The sequence below is a fragment of the Euprymna scolopes genome, chromosome 27, assembly GCF_053919585.1.
Source record: "Euprymna scolopes isolate OS-2025 chromosome 27, ASM5391958v1, whole genome shotgun sequence".
NCBI lineage: Eukaryota > Metazoa > Mollusca > Cephalopoda > Sepiida > Sepiolidae > Euprymna > Euprymna scolopes.
The window spans coordinates 105,856,869-105,883,912 of NC_136508.1; the positions used below are offsets into that span (position 1 = coordinate 105,856,869).

A 27,044-nucleotide genomic window follows, 5' to 3' on the forward strand; every position below is an offset into this window, starting at 1 on the left:
ACAGTTGTCTGTGTGTTTGTGTATGCATTTTTTTTTTTACTTCGATCTTGGTCAAAAGGCCAAGAAAAGCTTAAAAAGCTAAGTACAGCATCTTAATCAAAAAGGCCAAGCACAAAAGTATTATGGACAGACCGACTGACCGACAGACGGACCGATGGAGTGACTTATAGAGTCGCTTGCACGTGATTAAAAACATTATTTAGCTTTTTTAATTGGCTTAATTTTTAATTTCTTTCTTATTTTACATAAATATTTATTTGCCAGTTATTATTACATCCCACCTAAATTGAGTAAACGTAACAATATTAAAAAAAAAAATTTGATGTCGTTTTAATTTTAAAAAGTTGATTGACTTTTAACAAATCTTTTAGCTTTTCGAATATTTTTCAATTAAAAAAATCTATTTTAAACATTTTATTTCAAGTACTCAGATGGTTAAATTAATTATAGTTATCTTCCATTATTATTATTATTATTTTATTATTATTATTATTTTTTTTTTATTTATTTGCAATAGAAGCTCTTGTATTTTTAGCAACTCTTTTGGGTTATTTCCGTATCCAACTTGTTTTCTGATTTATAAGACAGTCTTGTCAAAAATGTACTTTTGTTTCGTAATATTGATGTACTATTTTGTTTCGTAATATTGATGTACTATTTTGGGAGTTTGTCAGATATTACTTGGTGTTCACAATATTCGCACAATGCTGTTGGTCAATTTCTAAGAGACTCATACCTCATACTCCTCTGAGCAAATACACTCCATGCGGACACCTTTTTTCTGTGTTAGTCTGTAGTGTCAACATTTTACGTGATTTAGTGTCTAGTCTGTTAATTTCTCTTTGTGGCCAGTTAACAATGCCAAAGGTATGAACCCCTTGACAAACTTTCACAAAAACACTCGACTACCTACAATATCAATAGTTTCCCTCCTTATCTATCTTTAATAAATGTAGATGCAAATTTCATAAACAGACTTGCTCGCGCGTTAAGCTTTATAATGTTGCGGATAGTACAGGAATTACACACACACACACACACACACACACACATATATATATAGTGTATAATTTAGAGTTAATTTATTTTCTCCTTAAAATAACTCAAAATACAGCAATTAAAAGCTAAATCCTAGGCAATAAAAGTGAGTTCACCCCTTACAAAAAATTGTCAATATTTACATACAACATGTCAACTCTCAATATTTTGTGTGACCACTAGGATTATCCAAAACTGCCTTTACTCTCCTGGACATGCAGTTTACCAGAGCTTCACATGTAGCCACTGGAATGCTCTTCCCCTCTTCAATTACGATGCTGTGAAGCTTGCAGATATTTAAGACTCCACCTTCTGTTCTGCTTGGAGATGCCCCAAAGATGTTCTATTGGGTTAAAGTCTGGAAATATGGTTGGTCAGTCCATCACTTTTACCCTTGGTCCTTTCAGTAAAGCAGTGGTTGTTTTTTTTATGTGTGTTGGATGTGTGTTTTGGGTCATTGTCATACTGGGACACTGCTCTGCAACCCAGTTTCTAGAGGGAGAGGATCATGATCTGCTGCAGTATTTGGCATACATGTTTGAGTTCATGTTTCCCTCAATGAAATGTAACTCTCTAATACCTGCAGTACTCATTTAGCCCCAGGCCATGATATTCCCATCACCATACAGGCATGACACACTTATCTTTGTACTCCTCACCTGGTCACCGCCAAACATGCTTAAGGCCATCAGAACCAAAGAAATTAAATTTCGTCTCATCAGATTATAAGACATAGTTCTAGTAATCTATGGGCTTTGTTGACATGTCTTCAGGAAACTGCTGTCTTTCTTGTGTATTGCCTTCAGAAGAGGCTTCCTCCTAGGGTGACAGCCATTCACACCAATTTGAGGAGTACAAAGATAAGTGCGTCATGCCTGCAGTCAAGCATGGTGGTGGAAAGGAAACGTCCATTCTGCTAATATTTTAATATTTAATAAAGGAGTCCTTCCAATATTCTCAAGTGGTAAAATGAACCAACTTAAATCCTTATTAAAGGAAGATAAAGCTCCTTGAAAATCTGCTAGAGCGACACATTGGTTTAGCCAGAATTGGATTAATAAACTTCCATAATCAAATCACATAAACCCAAATGAAAACATTTGGGGCATGTTAGACGGGAATTTTCGTAAGAAAGAAAGCCATCTTCTAACGCTTAACATATATATATATATATATATATATATATATATATATATATATATATATATATATAGAGAGAGAGAGAGAGAGAGAGAGAGGGGAGAGAGATAAATCAGTATGTTAAATAGATAGCTGTTTATATCTTTTTGTATTTATTTTCTGTGTAGGAATAAAAAAACAAAATGATTCTTTAAAAAATCAAATTCTTTTCTGTTGTGCATCTCTATGTACACACAATATGTACAATATTCGAATTTTGTCATAATATTGATGTGAAAACTTAATTAAATTTTGTTCGATTTCATATAACTCTAATAAATTACAACAAAAACGAACGCAGACAAATATAAAACTTAAAAATTACAACTCATGGTAATAGCACAGAAAACCAAAACCCTACCAGCCGACGAACAACCTTGGTTGATCCACTGAATATTCGTTAAGTATTGCTTCAGAATGCTGCAGATCTATAAACTATAGAACAGGAATAAAAGCTGAACGTTAAAAGTAAATAGAGGGTAAACGAAATACAAAGTCATTAACAAAGAATTTGAAACAATAACAACTTAGAATCGTGTACGCTCATTTTCAGAGACGATATCAACTTTATTCATATATCTCCATCTCAGCAGAGGGGTATTCAGAAGAAGGTTGACGCAAAGTTTACATTCAAATTATTACATCATGAATATTAGGTGTGTCGATATTTTGGATAATTTTACATAATTTTTAGTATACAAATGTGTGCATGAAGAAGACAAAAACAATTGTATGCCAATAAAATAGTTTTGATAAACCTTATTATAACAGTCGTTAACACAGTAGATAGTAGATCCTGGGTTTCTCCTTATATTTGCATATGTGTAGACTTAACTTGTTTCATTCATAGTTTTCCAGCATAGTAATTATATATTATTATTATGTTATTGTTTTGCTTATATTTGCATATGTTGATGTGATTAAAGAACTGTCAACTAACTTTCTTGCTTCTGGGTATGATAGGTTTTTGGTGAGTTTTATTGTAGATAGTTTTTCCTTTAACTATGTTTTATCCATTCGAATATTTTTATTTTGTTTTCATTTTAGTTGAACGATTTTTGGTATGATGGATTTAATGTGTAGTACATGATTTTACTTCAAATGAAGTATTGCATGGCTAACTTTTTAATTTGTTTTAATTTTAGTTGAACAATGTTTGATATGAATTTAATGTATAGTACATTTACTTTATTAAAGTATTGCATGACAAACGCTAATCGTTTTAGTTTTAGCTTTTAAATACAGACTTTTTAATGGAGTGTTGAAAGCCAATGGCTTCTTTGCATTTGGCTCATGAGCTGCTCAATCATTAAGATCACATTCTGCAGCATTACAGGTCGCCACCCTCGGCCACCAGGTGTTCTATTGAGTAACGTTTATCTTTTGCCTGGGAGAACTCGGCATATTCTGAAGTTATTATCTGACATTTTCCTGCCATCTGCACAAGTGTGTGCAAGCAAAGCTGAACAACTTCACAAAATTTATCTCTTTATTTCATTTTACTTCAAAGTAATTAGGAACTCCTTTGTGGGTCTAACACTTGATTTCCATAAGAGACCCATAGGGATCTGAAGAGTTAATTTTTTACACTGAAAACACTAAGTTTATAAAAAAATTAATCTCATAATTTTCCATAAGATTTCATTATGATTTGATTTTATATCCGAGTACTATTTTTAGAATAAATGTTGCTCCCTTTATGGCTGCAATCTGTATTTATTATTTGAGGGCTTTATGAATAGACGCTATCCTTTTATGGTTTCAATCTGTATTTCATGCCAACTTAGCCTTCCACAGATTGTTTCTAAGTATTTCTTCAGATTTTTTCATTGGGTCAGTTGCTTCTATCAGAACTGGTATAATGTTGATTACTATAAGAAACCATGCCGTTTTTCCCGTTCAGCTCTATTATGGCCAAAGTCATTTGGAACTGTGACATTGATGATTAGCACAGTTGTTTCAGGTTTGTTTTATGTATCTGACTGCCTGTATATCTTTGTCATATAATCCTGTCATCTTTCCATTTTAAGTTATCGCATGTTCCCAGATGCTCAACAATCTTCGAAGTTGCATCTCTCCACATATTTTGTAATGGATGTATTTACATACTTTGTTGTGGCAGACAGTGTAAAGACCATCTGCCAATAGGATTTACCATCAACATATTACGTGGATTATTGGCCTCTTAATCGCTGAGGGGCAAAACCTGCATTGCTCATTTGCTTGTAGGCCATTCTTTAAAAATCTACTTGTATGCAAGTCCTTATCTTGACTGACTACAATAGGTCTTTCCTTATCAAATGAAAGTTTTCCATTCTAGAGCAATTGGAGTAAAGTATCCTTGTCTATATACTCCTGATTAACCCCTCCCTCAAGTACTTTCCTGCTCTTTCATGCTTTCTTCATCCCTGTTTTCTTGTGTCTATCTCGATTTCTATGTATTTCGTTCTTTTTCTTACAATCCGTGTTGCTAATTCATCATATATCTCGGCAGTATTTTCCAGTATGACACACCCAAAGTTGTTTGATTGAGGCTTGTTGGGGTAGAGGTTCATGGTTGCCTTCACTATTTCCATTGTCATATCTATTGAGCTTTTAATATACGGCCCCATGCTTACTATGGTGGCTCGATATGCATGGTTTATTTCAGTGAGACCAAGGCTACCTTCTTTATGTGATAGGAATATCCTATCCATACATTGGTTTCGATATATTATTCTTGGTAAAGTAAGGAGTTTCCTGGTCTTTGTATCTAACCTATTGATATTGTATTGAGGCAAGTCAATATGACAAGGATTGCAAGCTCATTTATGGCAATTATTTTGTTTTTGGTGCGTAATTCGGATTTTAGTATATTGATATTAATATATTGATAGGGCATGCTGTGAATTCTTGTTAAAACTTATGCCTTATTTTTTCTTTGTTTTTCTTTATACACAGTTACGTTTTATTCTTTACCAGGATCGATCTTAGATCTTCAATAAAATCGTCATTAAATCCCAACTCCATGCAAACATCCTATGTGAAAATTTTTACAGTTTCTTTCAAGGAGACAAACTGTTTTGTTGTCTCTGCATAGAGTTTGAAATCGTCCATGAAAAGTAAATGTTTCACTCATTTACTTTTTCTTTTTTGCTGCTTTAAGACTTTATGCAGCATCACATTTTAAGGAGCTGACTGAGTGGATCACATTTTTAAATGAGGTTTTTCACTTGTTTGTTTTATTTTAGATTTTTAATCGTTCTCAGAAATCAAGGGATTAACACTTAAACTCTAGAAGAAAAATTGTTCTCAGTTTCTTTACTCAGTTTTTTAGAGAAGTTTTAGCGAACATTCAAGTATCTATGTATCTCTATATGAGATACAATTTTTCTTCTCTCTAATTAACGGTTTTTTATATGTTGTAGTATAACTTTCATTTTGGTCTTTTGATTTATCTGGATTCAAGGACGAGAATTTATCTAGTCTGGTGGAGTATCCAGCTTTGTACTATTACTTGAGGTACCATCACTTGGAGAAGGTGCACGATTCCTTGTAAAAGCTTATGTGGGTTAGCCATAGAAAAGAAATCTTATTTGGGCAGCGAATATTATGCGATTTTGATTATTTGGTCTCCTGTGTTCGCATATGTTGCATTAAAGGGTGTTTCTGTGTAAGAGAACATCCAGAAATTTCACAATGTTTTTGGTTTCTCTGTAGTATGTGTTCTCATATGTTTCAGCATATTTCGTTTCTCTGTAAAAGAATGGCCACACGTTTCACAAGAATATGGCTTTTCCCCTGTATGTGTTCGCATATGCTGCAATGTATGATGTTTCTGTGTAAAAGAAAGGCCACAAATTTCACATGAATATGGTTTCTCTCCAGTATGTGTTCGCATATGTTTCAACAAATTATGTTTCTGTGTAAAAGAATGGCCACATGTTTCACAAGAATATGGTTTCTCTCCAGTATGTATTCGAATATGTAACATCAACTGCTGTTTCGTTATAAAAGAAGAGCCACATACTTCACAAGAATATGGTTTCTCTCCAGTATGTGTTCGCATATGTTTCAACATATTAACTTTCTGTGAAAAAGAAGAGCCACATATTTCACAAGAATATGGTTTCTCTCCAGTATGTGTTTGCATATGTCGCAACTTACTTAGTTTTTGTGTAAAAGAAGCGCCACATGTTTCACAAGAATATGGTTTCTCTCCTGTATGTGTTCGCATATGTAGCACCAATTGTTGCTTCGTTGTTAGAAAAGAGCCACATACTTTGCAAGAGTATGGTTTCTCCCCGGTATGTGTTCGCATATGTTTTAGCATGTTTTGTTTATGTGTAAAGGAAGAGCCACATACTTCACAAGTATATGGTTTCTCTCCAGTATGTGTTCGCATATGAAACAACAATTGCTGTTTCCTTGTAAAAGAAGAGCCACATACGTCACAAGAATATGGTTTCTCTCCAGTATGTGTCCGCCTATGTTCCAACATGTTTTGTTTCCGTGTAAAGGAGGAGCCACAAATTTTACAAGAATATGGTTTCTCTCCAGTATGTGTTTTATTATGTTCCAACATGTTTTGTTTCCGTGTAAATGATGAGCCACAAATTTCACAAGTATATGGTTTCTCTTTAGTATGGATTCGGGTATGGATATCCGCATGGCGTTTTTGTCTAAAAATAGAGCCATAAACTTCACAGGGATATGAACGAGTTTCGGTATCAGATTTATAGTTCATTGTTGAAATCTTTAATTTTTATCACAATTTCATTAAATACCTGTCATATTATATTTTATGGTAGTAACGAAATTACTTATGAATTAAATAAAAAATTATTGAATGAATACAAGCATTCAAGTCAATGTTCTAATATGCAGTTGAGACGAAAATGTTTTGTCCAATATTACATCATCACATTTGATTTTCCGAAAAATGTTCTATCACTTTAGGAAATTCAGATACATATAGCATCAATGAAAATTTGAAAAATATTTCCATATTTCAAATCAGAAAAGTAATGTGAATCCATTCAAGTCCAATGATACTTGGTTTTCTCATGGATAAATTTCTGCAAAATTAAGAAGAATTAAAAATAAATTTTATACATATTTTGCAAAATTATAACAATTAAAATATATTCTGAATGCACCGTCATGTTTTATAAGATATACATCTTTATGCATAGTGGTTTAAATAATAAGGCATAATATTTTTAGTACAATTACTAATTTTCTCAGTAAATAATGCAGACTACATCCAATCCAATATTGGATGAACTGAGAATGTTGAGTTCATATTTCACTGATGCTTGATAAAGACGATTTCTTGCAGGTAATAAGAAATGAAGCAGAGTTTGTGTTACATACGTATATATATATATATATATAGAGAGAGAGAGAGAGAGAGAGATTATTGTTTATAATTTCACATTTCATTTAAAATTATCTATTTTTTAAATAAAATTTATTGCTTGAATCAAATACAATTTAATTAAATATCTTTTCATCCAGTAGTTTTCAATGTAAGTACATCTCCTCAGAGGAAAATTTCTAGCAAAATACTAATATTGGTTAGCAATAATTTCGCTAAATAACATATACAAGAGAAACATTGAGATGTCTTTAAGGGACATAGATAAGGGGAATGAATGTAGAAAGTAAAGATAGGATATGAAAATATCCAAATGCAGAATTAATCCTTGAAAAAGATTGAAATCCATATTATTCAAAGTGTATCAAGTGTAATATCAAAGATAAACAAAATTATTCATAGTGTATCAAGTGTAATATCAAAGATAAACAAAATTATTCATAGTGTATCAAGTGTAATATCAAAGATAAACAAAATTATTCATAGTGTATCAAGTGTAATATCAAAGATAAACAGGCTGCAATTTTGCGAACATTATTCCCATGTATAAAGCTTAAAAATTCAGATTATCAGGTTGAAGTTCAATCTAGCCAAAGGTAATAATAATAAAATATAAAATAACATATAGTTGTTATATATTTATACTTTGTATTGGATATACAAAAACAGCAGAGTAATGAAAAAACTTTGAAGCTTAGCAGATGGCTATTAAAAAGTAATTAATATAGTAAATAATTATATGTATAGTTTATATATATATACATTGTTATATATATATATATATATATATATATATATATATATATATGATTATTTACTATGATTATAAAATACCTACAGACACTAGTGTTTCATCCTTCTGAGAATAATCAGTGCAGAGTGTCACGATTAACATAAGTTGATAAATGCTTTTTACATCTGTCAAAGTGATCTAATCATTATATGAGGATCTGCTCATAAGAGCTAAATTGACCGACTTTAATTCAACTGAAAGTGCTCAACGATAAAAAAAAACTAATTTCTTAAAGGGGCTGACATAATTATTTATTAAAATAATTATTAAATACCCACAGACACTAGTGTTTCATCCTTTCGGGAATCATCAGTGCAGTGTCACAATTAACACCAGTCCATAGATTTGAACCTGGCGACAGAAGGCATCCCTGGCTTCATTGATGAGCTAATACATTAAATGAGCTAATACATTTGATGAGCTAATACATTTGGCTTCCGTTAACCACGAGAAATGCTATTAAATTTAAAGAGTTATTTTTAAATGCTTTTCAACATCTGTCGGAGTGATCTAATCATTATATAATGATCTGCACACACACATGCACACACACACATATATATATGTATATATATATATATATATATATATATATATATATATATATATATATATATACAACTGCAAGTGAAAAGTTATGTTCTGCCAGCAATTAATTAAAAAGAAGATTTATTAACAACGCTGGAAGAGCAAAGGCATGTGTTTCACTACTAAGTGTCTGTGAAACGCATTAATTCATTCTGAGACTACATAAGGGAAGATGCTGGGCTTAACAGAAGCAAACTATACTTTTGTTTTTCTCTTGTTTTTGAAATGCAGTCCAGTATAACTCATAACTGAAAGGGATGTTTTTATTTAGGTACTGCTTATGGTGGAAGACCAAATTAGGTTTAGATCCTTATTTAAAATAGATGCAATGAAAGATTCTGAGAGGATATTTAGTCAAAATGGCCATTTTCATGATGAGTAAGTTTTTATTTGTGTTGCTGTATGGGCACTTGTTGTCCAAGTTTCTTGTTGTCATTCAGAATTAATCTAACAACAAAATAATTAAAATAACTAATATCAAAGACACGAACAAACTGAAAATCTATAACAGTCAAACAAAGTTATGACAAACAAAAGATTAAACTCCTTAAATTCTATTATCAGGATAAGATAACTGGGTGAATAATCTATCATTAAATATCAATGTGAATGAAGATGTTTTTGCATGTAATTATGACACTATACACTGAAATGTAATGGAAAAGAATCTTTCAAGCGATTACTATTAGTAAAGAAAGATGGATTTTGAATATACAATCACATTCTATTGATTTTGAATCAATAAATTGCATTTTGTTAATTGTGTCTCTTTGTCCCGAAAAATGAGAGAAGTAGAATCCTCAAATATTGGCATTGGCGTAAATAAATATGCGAGTGCTCACTACCTCACTCTCGTCAGGTTTCTTGCATGATGACTATAAGAGCATTGCTACCCAGCTTGATTGATCGCAAATGCTGCATGCCATGGCTTTTTTCCTCATTGTCTTATCTTCTAATGGCCTTAACGTCATAGTCTCTCACACTGTCAAGGGGGCGAACGATTTCACAAGTAAAAAACAAAATAAACACGGGAAAACAAGAAAAACACAGGCTCGAATGCATCACATATATGTCGTTTGGGCTGTGGGTGTGACTGCATACTAAGGATCACATATACGTTCTGTCGGAGCTGTCTTTGTTGCTGTCCGTTAATCTTGATCGTCCAAAGCTTTTTCGATCGGGTACACGCCATGATGTGTCTCAAACCATAGTCAAAATCCCAACTCATGAATGTTGTAAAAACTGACTGTCCAGCTTTGTCATTTTTCAATCGTTTTTTTCCTGTATAAAACTCATCGGCTGTCACACTTATGGCACCCAGTAGCGTCATAAAAATAAATATATTTCTATCTATATAATATATATATGCAATCATTTTATTCCTGTATAAAACTCATCGGCTGTCGCACCCATGGCACCCAGTAGTGTCATAAAAATAAATATATCTCTATCTATTGTCACGTCTTTTACTATCGTCATTCGTCACAACCGAATGTAACCATATCCTTACCTCTCTTTGCCTATTTTTAAAAACAAATTTCTGTCCATTGTTTGTTGATAAATCTATTTCCTACTTTGCTTGTTTTTCTTCCTTCTTTAACAGCAAATCCTTTTGCATTGATTACCTGTCTCAATTTGTTTATAAGAAAGAAACACTTAACTACAAGAATCCTAACAACACCAGCATTTAAAAAACAGGTGCTTCCGATAGTTTGTGGAGAGTTGGGGTGCTTTTCTTCATTTCTATTTATCATACAAACATTCGAAGAATACACGGTTGATCTATTCACAGATGATAAACATTTATTTCTAAGTGATTAATTGTCTTTATTTATTGGCATAATTTTTGTTTCTAAAGCATGACTGCAATAGCTTATGCATTTTAAATCATTATTTTATTCACTGAAACAAGATATTGAATTCTATTGCTATTAAACTCATCAGCTGTTGCACGCCATGCCACTCCCTCGCGTCATAAAACGAAATATCTCAATATTCACGTGCTTTTGCTATTGTCATTCGTCACACCTGAATGTAAAGATATCCTTACCTCTCTTTGTCTTTTCGAAGAAGAAATTTCGCTCCATTGTCTGTTGATAAATCTATTTACTACTTTGCTAGTTTTACTATTTCCTTCTTTAACAACTGCAGGTCGACCATAATATCACGAATCCAATAGCGATAAGATCCTTCTGCATTATAAATCTACTATAACAGACACCTTACTTCAAGAATCCTGACTGCCAACAGAACAAGCATTTAACAGGTTCTTCAAAAAGTTGGAGGAGTGTTGGACTACATGATTGCATTTCAATTTGAAATACAAACTCTCGATGAATATATGTTGAGATAAACACAGAATATAAACAGCTGTCTAACTAAGACGTGATTAATTGCCTCTAGTTATTGGCATATGGTCATAAGTAATTTTAATATCTATTACCATGGAATAAACACGAAAAATATAAAGATAAAAAATATAAATAAAGATTTTATGTTATTTCATCAACAGAGAAATTAGTGATACTTTGTCATGAACAAACATTAAATGCTGCACTGTTTACCAGTCTCAAACCTCTGCCTAATCACCGCAATGTTGCACCCTGTGTGCTCTGATGACCTACGAACACTTCTGTCCCTCGACGTACATACTCTGACAACCAGAAAACTCTACCCCTTACTTTTACTCTAATAGATGTTTTCTTTAGGCTGGTAGATTTTGGAATTCCCACATTGTTTTATTTGAGGAACAATACTGCAATAGCCCAGAAGCGATATTATGATAATTTAGTTCATTTTAGAGGGGCGTAATAGCTCGTTAGTAGCCTGTATATAGAATTGAGTTAAAATAGTTTGCTGTTGTGACTTGATTTGAAAGACGTTGGGTTGGTGAATTCGGTTTCAAGGAGTTTCTATTTGCATATTTACATATTTGTATACATATATTCAGATTTTATGATGCTGAAGGTCAACATATTTGCATACATATATTCAGATTTTATGATGCTCAAGGTCAACATAATTGTATACATATATTAAAATTTTATGATGCTGAAGGTCTACATATTCGCATACATATATTAAGATTTTATGATGCTGAAGGTCTACATATTTGCATACATATATTAAGATGTTATGATGCTGAAGGTCTACATATTTGTATACATATATTCAGATTTTATGATGATGAATGTTTACATATTTGCATAAATATATTCAGATTTTATGATGCTTAAGGTCTACATATTTGCATATATATATTAAGATTTTATGATGCTGAAGGTTTACATATTTGTATACATATATTCAGATTTTATGATGATTAAGGTCTACATATTCGAATACATATATTCAGATTTTATGATGTTGAAAGTTTACATATTTGTATACATATATTAAGATTTGATGATGCTGAACGTCAATAGATTGGTATAAAAATATTCAGATTTTATAATGCTGAAGGTCTACATATTTGCATACATATATTCAGATTTTATGATGCTGAAGGTTTACTTATTTGCACACATATATTAAAATTTTTTTATGCTGAAGGTCAACATATTTGCATAAATATATTCAGATTTTATGATGCGTAAGGTCAACATATTTGCATACATATATTAAGATTTTATGATGCTGAAAGTCTACATATTTGCATACATATATTAAGATTTTATGATGCTGAAGGTCTACATATATGCATACATATATTAAGATTTTATGATGGTGAAGGTCGACATATTTCCATACATATATTAAGATTTTATGATGCTGACGTTCTACATATTTGTATAACTATATTCAGATTTTATGATGCTGAATCTCAACATATTTGCATACATATATTCAGATTTTATGATGCTGAAGGTCTACATATTTGCATACAAATATTCAGATTTTTTGATGCTGCAGGTCAACATAATTGCATACATATATTCAGATTTTATGATTATGAAAGTGTACATATTTTCATACATATATTCATATTTTATGATGCTGGAGGTCAACATATTTTTATGGCTATATTAAGATTTTTTTATGCTGCAGGTCAACATATTTACATACATATATTAAGATTTGATGATGCTGAAGGTTTACATATTTGCATACAGATATTCAGGTTTTATGATGTTGAAGGTCTACATTATGACATACATATATTCATATGTAATGATGTTGAAGGACAACATATTTGTATACACATATTCAGATTTTATGATGCTGAAGGTCAACATATTTGCATACATATATTCAGATTTTATGATGTTTAAGGTCAACATATTTGCATACATATGTTCATATTTTATGATGCTGAAGGTCTACATATTTGTATACCTATATTCAGATTTTATGATGCTGAATGTCAACATATTTGAATACATATATTCAGATTTTATGATGCTGAAGGTCTACATATTTGTATACATATATTCAGATTTTATGATGCTCAAGGTCAACATAATTGTATGCATATATATAGATTTTATGATGCTGAAGGCCAACAAATTTGCATACATATATTAAGAGTTTATGATGCTGAAGGTCAACATATTTGCATACATATATTCAGATTTTATGATGCGGAATCTCAACATATTTGCATACATATATTCAGATTTTTTGATGCTGAAGGTGTACATATTTGCATACATATATTCAGATTGTATGATGCTGAAGGTTAACATATTTGCATACATATATAAAGATTTTATGATGATGAAGGTCAACATATTTGCATACATATATTAAGATTTTACGATGATTAAGGTCTACATATTCGAATATATATATTCAGATTTACTGATACTGAAGATTTAAATATTTTTATACCCATATTAAGATTTAGTGATGCTGAAGCCAACATATTTCTATACATATATTCAGATTTCATGAGGTTGAACGTTTACATATTTTCATACATTTATTCAGATTTTATGATGTTTACGTTTTACATATTTGTATACATATATTCAGATTTTATGATGTTAAAAGTCAACATTTCTGCATACATTTATTCCGATTTTATGATGCTAAAGGTCAACATATTTGCATACATATATTCAGATTTTATGATGTTGAAGGTCAACATTTCTGCATACATATATTCCGATTTTATGATGCTAAAGGTCAACATATTTGCATACATATATTCAGATTTTATGATGCTGAAGGTTTACATATTTGCATACATATATTCAGATTTTATGATGATGAAGGTCAACATTTTTGTATACATATATTCAGATTTTATGATGATTAAGGTCAACATATTTACATACATGTATTAAGATTTGATGATGCTGAAGGTTTACATATTTGCATACATATATTCAGGTTTTATGATGTTGAAGGTCTACATAATGACATACATATATTCATATGTAATGATGTTGAAGGACAACATATTTGTATACACATATTCAGATTTTATGATGCTGAAGGTCAACATATTTGCAAAGATATAGTCAGATTTTATGATGATGAAAGTCAACATATTTGAATACATATATTCAGATTTGATGATGCTGAAGGTCAACATATTTGCATACATATATTCAGATTTTATGATGCTGAAGGTCAACAGATTTGAATACATATATTCAGATTTGATGATGCTGAAGGGCAACATATTTGCATACATATATTCAGATTTTATGATGCTGAAGTTTTACATATGTTATACATATATTCAGATGTTATGATGCTGCAGGTCTACATATTTGCATACATATATTCAAATTTTATGATGCTGCAGGTCTACATATTTGCATACATATATTCAGATTTTATGATGCTGAAGGTCAACATATTTGCATACATATATTAAGATTTTATGATGCTAAAGTTCAACATATTTGCATACATATATTAAGATTTTATGATGCTGAAGGTCAACATATTTGCATACATATATTAAGATTTTATGATGCTAAAGTTCAACATATTTGCTTACATATATTCAGATTTTATGATACTGAAGGTTTTCATATTTGTATACATATATTCAGATTTTATGTTGTTGAAGTTTTACGTATTTGCATACGCATATTCAGATTTTATGATGCTGAAAGTCAGCATATTTACAGACATATATTAAGATTTTATGATGCTTAAGGTTTACATATTTGTATACATATATTCAGATTTAATTATGGTGAAGATTTACATATTTGTATACATATATTCAGATTTTATGATGCTGAAGGTTTACATATTTGTATACATATATTCAGATTTTATGATGCTGAAGCTTTACATAATTCCATACATTTATTCAGATTTTATGATGTTAAAGTTTACATATTTGTATACATATATTCAGATTATATGATGATTGAGGTTTACATATTTTCATACATATATTCAGAGTTTATGATGCTGAAGGTTTATATATTTGCATACATATATTCAGATTGTATGATGCTGAAGGTCAACATATTTGCAAAGATATAGTCAGATTTTATGATGATGAAGGTTTCATATTTGAATACATATATTCAGATTTTTTTATGTTGAAGGTCAACATTTTTGTATAAATATATTCAGAATTTATGATAATTAAGGTCAGCATATTTGCATACATATATTAAGATTTTATGATGCTGAAGTTTTACATATTCGCATACATATATTAAGATTCTATGATGCTGAAGGTCTACATAATGACATACATATATTCAGATTTCATGATGCTGAAGGACAACATATTTTTATACATATATTCAGATTTTATGATGCTGAAGATTAACATATTTGTATACATATATTCAGATTTTATGATGCTGAAGGTTTACATATTTGTATACATATATTAAGATTTTATGATCTTGAAGGTTTAAATATTTGTTTACATATATTAAGATTTTATGATGCTGAAGGTCTACATGTTTACATACATATATTCAGATTTTATGATGCTGAAGGTCAACATATTTACATACATATATTAAGATTTTATGATGTTGAAGGTTAACATATTTGTATACATATATTCAGATTTTATGATGTTGAAGCTTTACATAATTCCATACATTTATTCAGATTTTATGATGTTAAATGTTTACATATTTGCATACATATATTCAGATTTTATGATGCTGAAGGTCAACATATTTACATACATATATTCAGATTTTATGATGTTGAAGGTTAACATATTTGTATACATATATTCAGATTTTATGATGCTGAAGCTTTACATAATTCCATACATTTATTCAGATTTTATGATGTTAAATGTTTACATATTTGTATACATATATTCAGATTTTATGATGATGGAGGTTTACATATTTTCATACATATATACAGAGTTTATGATGCTGAAGGTTTACATATTTGCATACATATATTCAGATTTTATGATGCTGAAGGTCTACATATTTGCATACATATATTCAGATTGTATGATGCTGAAGGTAAACATATTTGCAAAGATATAGTCAGATTTTATGATGATGAAGGTTTTCATATTTGAATACATATATTCAGATTGTTTGATGTTGAAGGTCAACATTTTTGTATAAATATATTCAGAATTTATGATAATTAAGGTCAACATATTTGCATACATGTATTCAGATTTTATGATGATGAAAGTCAACATATTTGCATACATATATTCAGATTTTATGATAATTAAGGTCAACATATTTGCATACATATATTCAGATTTTATGATGCTGAAGGTCAACATATTTGCATACATATATTCAGATTTTATGATGCTGAAGTTTTACATATTCGCATACATATATTTAGATTTTATGATGCTGAAGGTCTACATAATGACATACATATATTCAGATTTTATGATGCTGAAGGTTAACATATTTGTATACATATATTCAGATTTTATGATGCTGAAGGTCAACATATTTGTATACATATATTCAGATTTTATGATCTTGAATGTTTAAATATTTGTATACATATATTAAGATTTTATGATGCTGAAGGTCTACATATTTACATACATATATTCAGATTTTATGATGCTGAAGGTCAACATATTTACATACATATATTAAGATTTTATGATGTTGAAGGTTAACATATTTGTATACATATATTCAGATTTTCTGATGCTGAAGGTTTACATATTTGCATACATATATTCAGATTTTATGATGCTGAAGGTCTACATATTTGTATAAATATATTCAGATTTGATGATGCTGAAGGTCAACATATTTGCATACATATATTCAGATTTTATGATGTTGACGGTTTTCATATTTGAATACATATATTCAGATTTTGTGATGCTGAATGTCTACATATTTGCATACATATATTCAAATTTTATGATGCTGCAGGTCTACATATTTGCATACATATATTCAGATTTTATGATGCTGAAGGTCAACATATTTGCATACATATATTAAGATTTTATGATGCTAAAGTTCAACATATTTGCATACATATATTAAGATTTTATGATGCTTAAGTTCAACATATTTGCTTACATATATTAAGATTTTATGATGCTAAAGTTCAACATATTTGCTTACATATATTCAGATTTTATGATACTGAAGGTTTTCATATTTGTATACATATATTCAGATTTTATGTTGTTGAAGTTTTACGTATTTGCATACGCATATTCAGATTTTATGATGCTGAAAGTCAGCATATTTACAGACATATATTAAGATTTTATGATGCTTAAGGTTTACATATTTGTATACATATATTCAGATTTAATTATGGTGAAGATTTACATATTTGTATACATATATTCAGATTTTATGATGCTGAAGGTTTACATATTTGTATACATATATTCAGATTTTATGATGCTGAAGCTTTACATAATTCCATACATTTATTCAGATTTTATGATGTTAAAGTTTACATATTTGTATACATATATTCAGATTATATGATGATTGAGGTTTACATATTTTCATACATATATTCAGAGTTTATGATGCTGAAGGTTTATATATTTGCATACATATATTCAGATTGTATGATGCTGAAGGTCAACATATTTGCAAAGATATAGTCAGATTTTATGATGATGAAGGTTTCATATTTGAATACATATATTCAGATTTTTTTATGTTGAAGGTCAACATTTTTGTATAAATATATTCAGAATTTATGATAATTAAGGTCAGCATATTTGCATACATATATTAAGATTTTATGATGCTGAAGTTTTACATATTCGCATACATATATTAAGATTTTATGATGCTGAAGGTCTACATAATGACATACATATATTCAGATTTCATGATGCGTAAGGACAACATATTTTTATACATATATTCAGATTTTATGATGCTGAAGATTAACATATTTGTATACATATATTCAGATTTTATGATGCTGAAGGTTTACATATTTGTATACATATATTAAGATTTTATGATCTTGAAGGTTTAAATATTTGTTTACATATATTAAGATTTTATGATGCTGAAGGTCTACATGTTTACATACATATATTCAGATTTTATGATGCTGAAGGTCAACATATTTACATACATATATTAAGATTTTATGATGTTGAAGGTTAACATATTTGTATACATATATTCAGATTTTATGATGTTGAAGCTTTACATAATTCCATACATTTATTCAGATTTTATGATGTTAAATGTTTACATATTTGCATACATATATTCAGATTTTATGATGCTGAAGGTCAACATATTTACATACATATATTCAGATTTTATGATGTTGAAGGTTAACATATTTGTATACATATATTCAGATTTTATGATGCTGAAGCTTTACATAATTCCATACATTTATTCAGATTTTATGATGTTAAATGTTTACATATTTGTATACATATATTCAGATTTTATGATGATGGAGGTTTACATATTTTCATACATATAGACAGAGTTTATGATGCTGAAGGTTTACATATTTGCATACATATATTCAGATTTTATGATGCTGAAGGTCTACATATTTGCATACATATATTCAGATTGTATGATGCTGAAGGTAAACATATTTGCAAAGATATAGTCAGATTTTATGATGATGAAGGTTTTCATATTTGAATACATATATTCAGATTGTTTGATGTTGAAGGTCAACATTTTTGTATAAATATATTCAGAATTTATGATAATTAAGGTCAACATATTTGCATACATATATTCAGATTTTATGATGATGAAAGTCAACATATTTGCATACATATATTCAGATTTTATGATAATTAAGGTCAACATATTTGCATACATATATTCAGATTTTATGATGCTGAAGGTCAACATATTTGCATACATATATTCAGATTTTATGATGCTGAAGTTTTACATATTCGCATACATATATTTAGATTTTATGATGCTGAAGGTCTACATAATGACATACATATATTCAGATTTTATGATGCTGAAGGTTAACATATTTGTATACATATATTCAGATTTTATGATGCTGAAGGTCAACATATTTGTATACATATATTCAGATTTTATGATCTTGAATGTTTAAATATTTGTATACATATATTAAGATTTTATGATGCTGAAGGTCTACATATTTACATACATATATTCAGATTTTATGATGCTGAAGGTCAACATATTTACATACATATATTAAGATTTTATGATGTTGAAGGTTAACATATTTGTATACATATATTCAGATTTTCTGATGCTGAAGGTTTACATATTTGCATACATATATTCAGATTTTATGATGCTGAAGGTCTACATATTTGTATAAATATATTCAGATTTGATGATGCTGAAGGTCAACATATTTGCATACATATATTCAGATTTTATGATGTTGACGGTTTTCATATTTGAATACATATATTCAGATTTTGTGATGCTGAATGTCTACATATTTGTATTCATATATTCAGATTTTATGATGTTGAAGGTGTACATATATGTATACATATATTCAGATTTTATAATGCTGAAGATTTACATATTTGCATACAAATATTCAGGTTTTATGATGATGAAGATCTACATATTTGTATACATATATTCAGATTTTATGATGCTGAAGGTTTACATATTTGTATACATATATTCAGCTTTTATGATGCTGACCGTTTACATGGATAAGGTTTTTTTTTATTTAGCATGTTTGCTGATCAGTAAGTCCTTTAAATGAGTTTCTTTAGTAGATGGTTTACATTTTGCAGAAAATTTAAGTAATAAACAGAAAAATTGCTAGATTTTTATTGTTTGGAAACAATGTAATTATTTGTTGCTACACAAAAGACAAGTGAGATGAAAAATTTGTTTAAATGCGATAACACTCTAAAGAATAACGGTCCATATCAAGTGACAATTCTAAAGTAATTTATGAAAAAATGCAAAATAACTAGAATAGTATCAAATAATTTTTTATCCATTTTTTTTACTAAATTTGGTTGTAGAATTAAAAGAAAAAAATCAGGATTTATAACACACCATTTATTAAAAATATAAAAAGACTGAATTTTCTTTAAAATTATGTAATGTGTTTACTTTGATGTTTTAAGTAACAGTACGGATGTGGTTATCTGGATCACTTTTTTGTAAGCAGTTACATTATATTTGAACTGAAGGTATGTAATAACAAAAATAAGTATTTGCAACAGCTTCCAATGTCAAAATCATCCCTAGTACAGTTGTTATATATATATATATATATATATATATATATATATATATATATATATAGTGCTTGAAACATTTCTAGTAAATATTTAAGAGTAGTAGACCAAGTGTAGTAACTCTTACATAGGAAGCACGACCAGACATTTACATTTAAACACACGTATCTCCTCCTATAAACATATCAACCCCATCAAACGTGACCTATTGGAACATCTTTTCTTCAGTTAGATGAAGGAATATATAAAATATATATTATTGGTTGTGCCATAACTATGGAAGTATGACTATAATTCTTTCAGATACTAATTGTGTTTGTTATTCATCCACTAGTATATGTCGGGATGATTATACACACACACACACACACACACACACACACACATATATATATATATATATATATATATATATATATATATGAGAAAAAGAAAATTAAAACTGTATGTTGAAATTTACAATCAAAATTTGTTATTCGACTTAATACTCAAAAGCAATTTACAAAGGCCTTATCCTGCAGAGTTTCAAAGAATGCTGTTCTGGCTATTCTTCTCAACAGAGGACAGAAAGAAATCATCAAATTATATTTGTAGCAAATCTAAAATTTGCTGGCTAATGCATTAAGTTAATCTTAAATTACCAAGAAAACAAGTGAAAAAAAAATATTGGATGTGTAAAATAATAAAAAACAAACCACACATAATATTTCAGCTTGCATGAAGATTCTCTCAAAGTAATCAGAAAGGAAAAAATAATTCTTTAGAGAGAATGAAGTTCAAAATTAAATCAAGTGTAATGGTAATAGTCAGTTTTCAAAGCAGTTGATATGGAAATTGTTTTTTGGACAGTGGAGTAGTCCAAAAAAAGTTGATCTCCTGATCAATAAATAAATCTTAATAAGATTTCAGATTAATTTTTAAAAAAATATTAACACCAGGCTGAAAAAAGAGGTCAGCATTTGAAAATTTGTATTAATTATTGTATTACCCAACACCTTATCAGGTATTGCAATTCGATGTTAATATTAAAATGGTGGGGAGTGAGGATTAGAAAGTTTTTAACATCGCAAAATCTTACCTTATTAATAATTATAAGGCTGTCGAAAAGTAGTCAAAAGAAAAGTTGATCTCCAGTCAAATGGGATCAAGAAATAAATCGCTTGATTAAAAAAGGTTAATTTTTTAAAAATTAACCTTTTTTAATTAAAAAAAGGTGATTTCAGACTAATTTTTTAAAAATTAATCTTTTTTAATTAAAAAAGGTGATTTCAGACTAATTTTTTAAAAATTAATCTTTTTTAATTAAAAAAGGTGATTTCAGACTAATTTTTAAAAAATTAATCTTTTTTAATTAAAAAAGGTGATTTCAGACTAATTTTTAAAAAATTAATCTTTTTTAATTAAAAAAGGTGATTTCAGACTAATTTTTTAAAAATTAATCTTTTTTTATTAAAAAAGGTGATTTCAGACTAATTTTAAAAAAATTAAGATCAGGCTAAAAAAAGGTCAGCATGTGAAAATTTATATTACTTTAACCGGATATTGTCTAGACAGACCGAAACAATTCTTTCTTCAGAGTATTGCAATTTGATGTCAATATTAAAATGGTGGGGGAGTGAGGATTATAAAGTTTTAAGCATGAGAAAATCTTAGCTTATTAGTAATTATAAGGCTGTTGAAAAGTCATGATGTTAATGATGATGGGTGACAAAATAATAATAATAATAATAATAATAATAATAATAATAATAAATGTAAAATAACGCTAACAATAGTAATAATGTCAATGATAATCATTATTAAGATTATTATTATTATTATTAAGATTATTATCATTAAGATCATTATTATTACTATTATTATTATTATTATTATTAAGATTATTATTATTATTAAGATTATTATTATTATTATTATCATTATTATTATTATCATTATTATTAAGATTATTATTATTATTATTATTATTATTAAGATTATTATTATTATTAAGATTATTATTATTATTATTAAGATTAGAAGGGTTTCTCTCTGTTTTCTCCAGCCGTGCATCTGTACATTCATTGCGTAGATGCTTGTATCATTTTTACCATTTTTTACTTTAGTTTTCTTTCTATGTTTCTGCTTTTACATTAATTTTTTAAAATCTCAAAAGTTTCACATTCATGCAAGCAAAGAAAATATTAGAATCTTACATGTAAAAATAATACAGAGCATGTAATTAATAAAAAAAGTAGAAATTTTTTTTGCAATTATAATTTTTTGAGTGTGAAAATATTAAATAAACAATGATTAATTCAATAACATCAATAGTTTCAGAAATTAATTTTTCTCCAATTTATGTCGAATTCATTAATACGGATTTAAAGGCTTTTTTTCATAATGTATCTGTAAAGATTTTTTTTGTTATAATTAACGATGCTTTAATTTTATAAAAAAATCAAAAATAAATTCATGTATTTTTTACTACTGAAAACCATAACTTTTGTTTAAATAAAATAATACATTCCTACGAAGATTTAAATAAAAATAATGGGTTCATTATATTTCGTGATCATTATTTGATAAATACTGCAAATTTCATTAAATTATTTTAATTTTCTGATTTTTGGTGAATTTTTAAGTAAAGGGGGCGGTCAAAATCTTTATTCACTTTTGAGCATCGACATTCATTTTGCACATAACTAGGGAATTCTTTTCGAGGCAAGTGATAATATAATGTCAAGTGGAAAAAAAGGAAAACTATTGTATAATGATGTTTTAAGGTGGAAACAGGATAGGATTTATAGAAGGGAAAGTTAGCTTTTTAAGTTTTAAAGATTATGACAAACTCATTTACAGAATTATATTTACGCGATAAGATATTAAAAAAAACTTTTCTATAATTATTTATTAACTTTTTCTAAATATGATTTGTTACTTTTGTTTATACCATGTAATATATTATCGCTTCAATGTCTGTTATAACCTTTTAACCTCATTAGTAAAATGAGACAATAAGAATGACATTTTTTATCTTAAATACGATAGGATTTATAGAAGGCAAAATTAGCTATAAGTGAGGTTTAAGGAATATCATTTACGGGATTATATTTAAGCGATAAGATATTAAAAAGAAAACAAACTATGGAACCGCTTTTTATAAAGGTACTTATTTATTAACTTTTTCTAAATATAATTCTTTACTTTTGTTTATACCATATGTCTGATATCTATAATATAAAGCTGAACGTCTGAGGGTGTGTCTGGTCACGAATAGGTAGGCTCCTATATGGGTCACTATTATAGAAAACCGATCACATATAATGATAGAAGATGTATCGAGACACAGGAATGGGTATGTTTGATCTGGCATAATCATGATTCATTAAAATTGTGGGGTCTGCGTACGCGTCTGGTCCACAAAGTATGGAAATAAAAAAAAATTTAAATAAAAAAACAACGTTTACAAGTGTTTTTGATATAGATGTACAGGGTTTGTATTACTGTACACATAGATTCGAAAAAGTTGTCAAAAAACAAATATATAACAAATAAATATTATCAAAGGCAAGATAAGTTACTTTTCTTCCTAACTGGATACATTTTTTTTTTTTATTCAATGTAACATGTTTATTCAGCTCGAAAAACATGCAGTGTTTACCGATGTATTGGAAAATTCAAAATGGCGCCCGACACTCTCTTTAACATGGTAAGTTGGGAAAAGGTGTTATCTATATAAATAAAATGAACTCATTTTTTCCCCTTCGACCTTGACCTTTATAGGACTGCACCTGTATACATTTGGTGCAGCCGTATCATTCACAAACTGAATCACGACATCAGTCGTATGTTATAGGCTTATTACCTGTCCAGTATCTTGCTGATCAGAGTTTCCTATATTTTGTCTGGTGATAGTCCACTGTAAAAATCGTTTAGATTTAATGGAAGTAGTAAAGTATACTCTCTCTAACAAATTCATCCTACCACCGCCACTCACTTACACCGTTCCAGACCGTTCACAGGAGACATTTAAAACTGACCACCGGTTAGAATTTATCTAAAAAACAGGACTGGACTTACGCTGAAACAAACCACGCTTACTTTGCCATTGGTTAGCATAAAACATAAACACAATTTATAAAGCATTTATTATAATTACACCGTTCCAGACCGTTCACAGGAGACATTTAAAACCGACCACCGGTTATAATTTATCTAAAAACTGGACTGGACTTACGCTGAAACGAACCACGCTTACTTTGCCATTGGTTAGCATAAAATATAAACACAATTTATAAAGCATTTATTATAATAAAATTATATTAAAACAGAACACAATCCGTTACCTGGAATTGTATTCACAATTACATTACTTCGATTGCGTTATAACCCGCGTGGTTAGAGTTTTATGAAAACCTGGATTGACATTTACGTGAAACGCACCAAACTTACTTTCACAAATACAACTTCCGTTTTGCTATTTCCTTTCGTTCTTTTTTTCTTTCTTTCTTTCTAAGGACATGTTTTAGTTGCCATAGTAACAACTTTTTATCGACATTGTTTCACTGTTTATGAATATTGAAATAACATACAGTACTACACATTACTAATATCTCACTTTTAATCACTTCTATCGACTTTATAAAACTTTTTTTTTACTCTTTTGAAATGACAACGTTAATGTTTATGAATATTGAAATAAAATACATTACTAAACATTTATTAATATCTTTCTTTTTTTATATAACTTTTACTGTTTATGTCTCACTTTTATCGGCTTTTTCTTTTTTAATAGCATTTTCCTAAACTGAATATTGAAATAATTTCCAAACTTTATACATTTCTATGTGTTTTTAGTTTTGTGTATTGAATGAAACTTTTTTTTTCTTTCTTTCCATTACAACAATAGTTATCGACCCCGGATGGCTTTTTAAATAATAACGTTATTACAGCACGAAAATAACATTAAACTTTAATCTTAGAAATACGATTTAAAATACCGCGACCAGTACCCGTTCCTTTACTTTTTCACCGTACCACTTACCACTCGAAACATCCGAGCAACGCCGGGTACCCCTGCTAGTAAATAATAAACTAGACAAAATACTATTAAAAAAAATACCGAATATATGTCAACTTATGTCACGGTAACATATAATGAGCAAATTTCTAACAGTATTTTGTCTAGTTTATTATTTATAACATCTTTTCCTGAACTTACCATGTTTAAGAGAGTGTCGGGCGCCATTTTGAATTTTCCAATACATCGGTAAACACTGTATGCTTTTCGAGTTGAATAAGCATGTTACATTGAATAAAAACAGGAAAAATATATACAGTTAAGTAGAAAAGTAACTTATTTTGCCTTTGATAACATTTATTTGTTATATATTTGTTTTTTGACAACTTTTTCGAATCTATGTGTACAGTAATACAAACCCGATGTACATAATAATACTTTGATAAGTATGTTTTAACTTAAATAGGGATGGTATAATAAAATTATGGGGTCTGCCGTGCCTGGCCTCCATAGAATAGAAATAGGCACAAACTTTAATAAAGACTTTTCATATCTATCTGCGTAAGTATACTTTGATGATTATGTTTCAGTTTGAAGAAATATGGTATAATAAAATTATGGGGTGTTCCTTCGCGCCTGACCTTCATAGAATGGAAATATGCCACAAAGTTTAACAAGGATTTTTTAATATAGATCCACAGAATATTGTGATAAGTGTTTCATCAGTGTGAACAGGTATGGTATAATAAATTATGGGGTTTATCTATTTTATTTTTACTTTCACAATATTTTTCTTTGGTTTTGATACCCCCAAATTCGAAGCTATCTCTTTACAACCCTTCCGTTTCATAACCTATCATACTTTCATAAATCAAAGTCCATTTTCTGTAGACTGTTTTTGAACCCAGTCAACGCAGAGTACTTTTGCTAGTATATATATATATATATATATATATATATATATATATATATATATATATATATATATATATATATATATATATATATATATATAATTCAATTTTTCGTTCTTGGGTTGGAGACGTTGACTGATTTCTATTTAAAAAAAAAAGAAGGAATCATAATTGTTTCGAGTTGGGTTTAAATAAAAATAAACAAAAACAAAAGTAAGTAAATTTATCTAATACTCACCATTTGACTGGCAAATTATTTCCAGCAAAAAGAAACGATTAAAAGATTTGTTAATTAAAATGAGACAAATTTTATGAAGGGGAGTCTCAATTTAAGATGGCGACCGGAAAAGCAACTTCGCAGAAAATTAAAGTGCATCTAATTTAAATGCACCATTGCGAAACGGTCGATGTTTTCAGTGAATATTATAAAATAAATTATTATTTAATTTCTAGCAATATTTTTATAGTTTAGTGGGGGAAAAACAAAATAACATACTAATGATAAAAGTTCATTTTGTCGGTTGACTGACCCCCACTTTGTCATATCAGTTTGTCTTGAA

The 27,044-nt window shown here is 28.9% G+C and overlaps 1 protein-coding gene across 1 annotated transcript; it reads right to left on the reverse strand.

Annotated features, from left to right (window-relative positions):
* Positions 1–2,744: 2,744 nt before the first annotated feature.
* Positions 2,745–27,044, reverse strand: LOC145249043 (uncharacterized). The gene is made up of 2 exons (XM_080110900.1): positions 26,723–27,044; positions 2,745–7,274 (listed from the first exon to the last, which is right to left on the reverse strand). The coding sequence occupies exon 2, from the start codon at positions 6,941–6,943 to the stop codon at positions 5,891–5,893; it is 1,053 nt and encodes a 350-aa protein (XP_079967026.1). The 5' UTR covers positions 6,944–7,274; positions 26,723–27,044; the 3' UTR covers positions 2,745–5,890.

Coding starts and splice junctions, on each gene's coding strand:
- LOC145249043 (XM_080110900.1), bottom strand. CDS start 6,943: ATGAACTATAAATCTGATACCGAAACTCGTTCATATCCCTGTGAAGTT.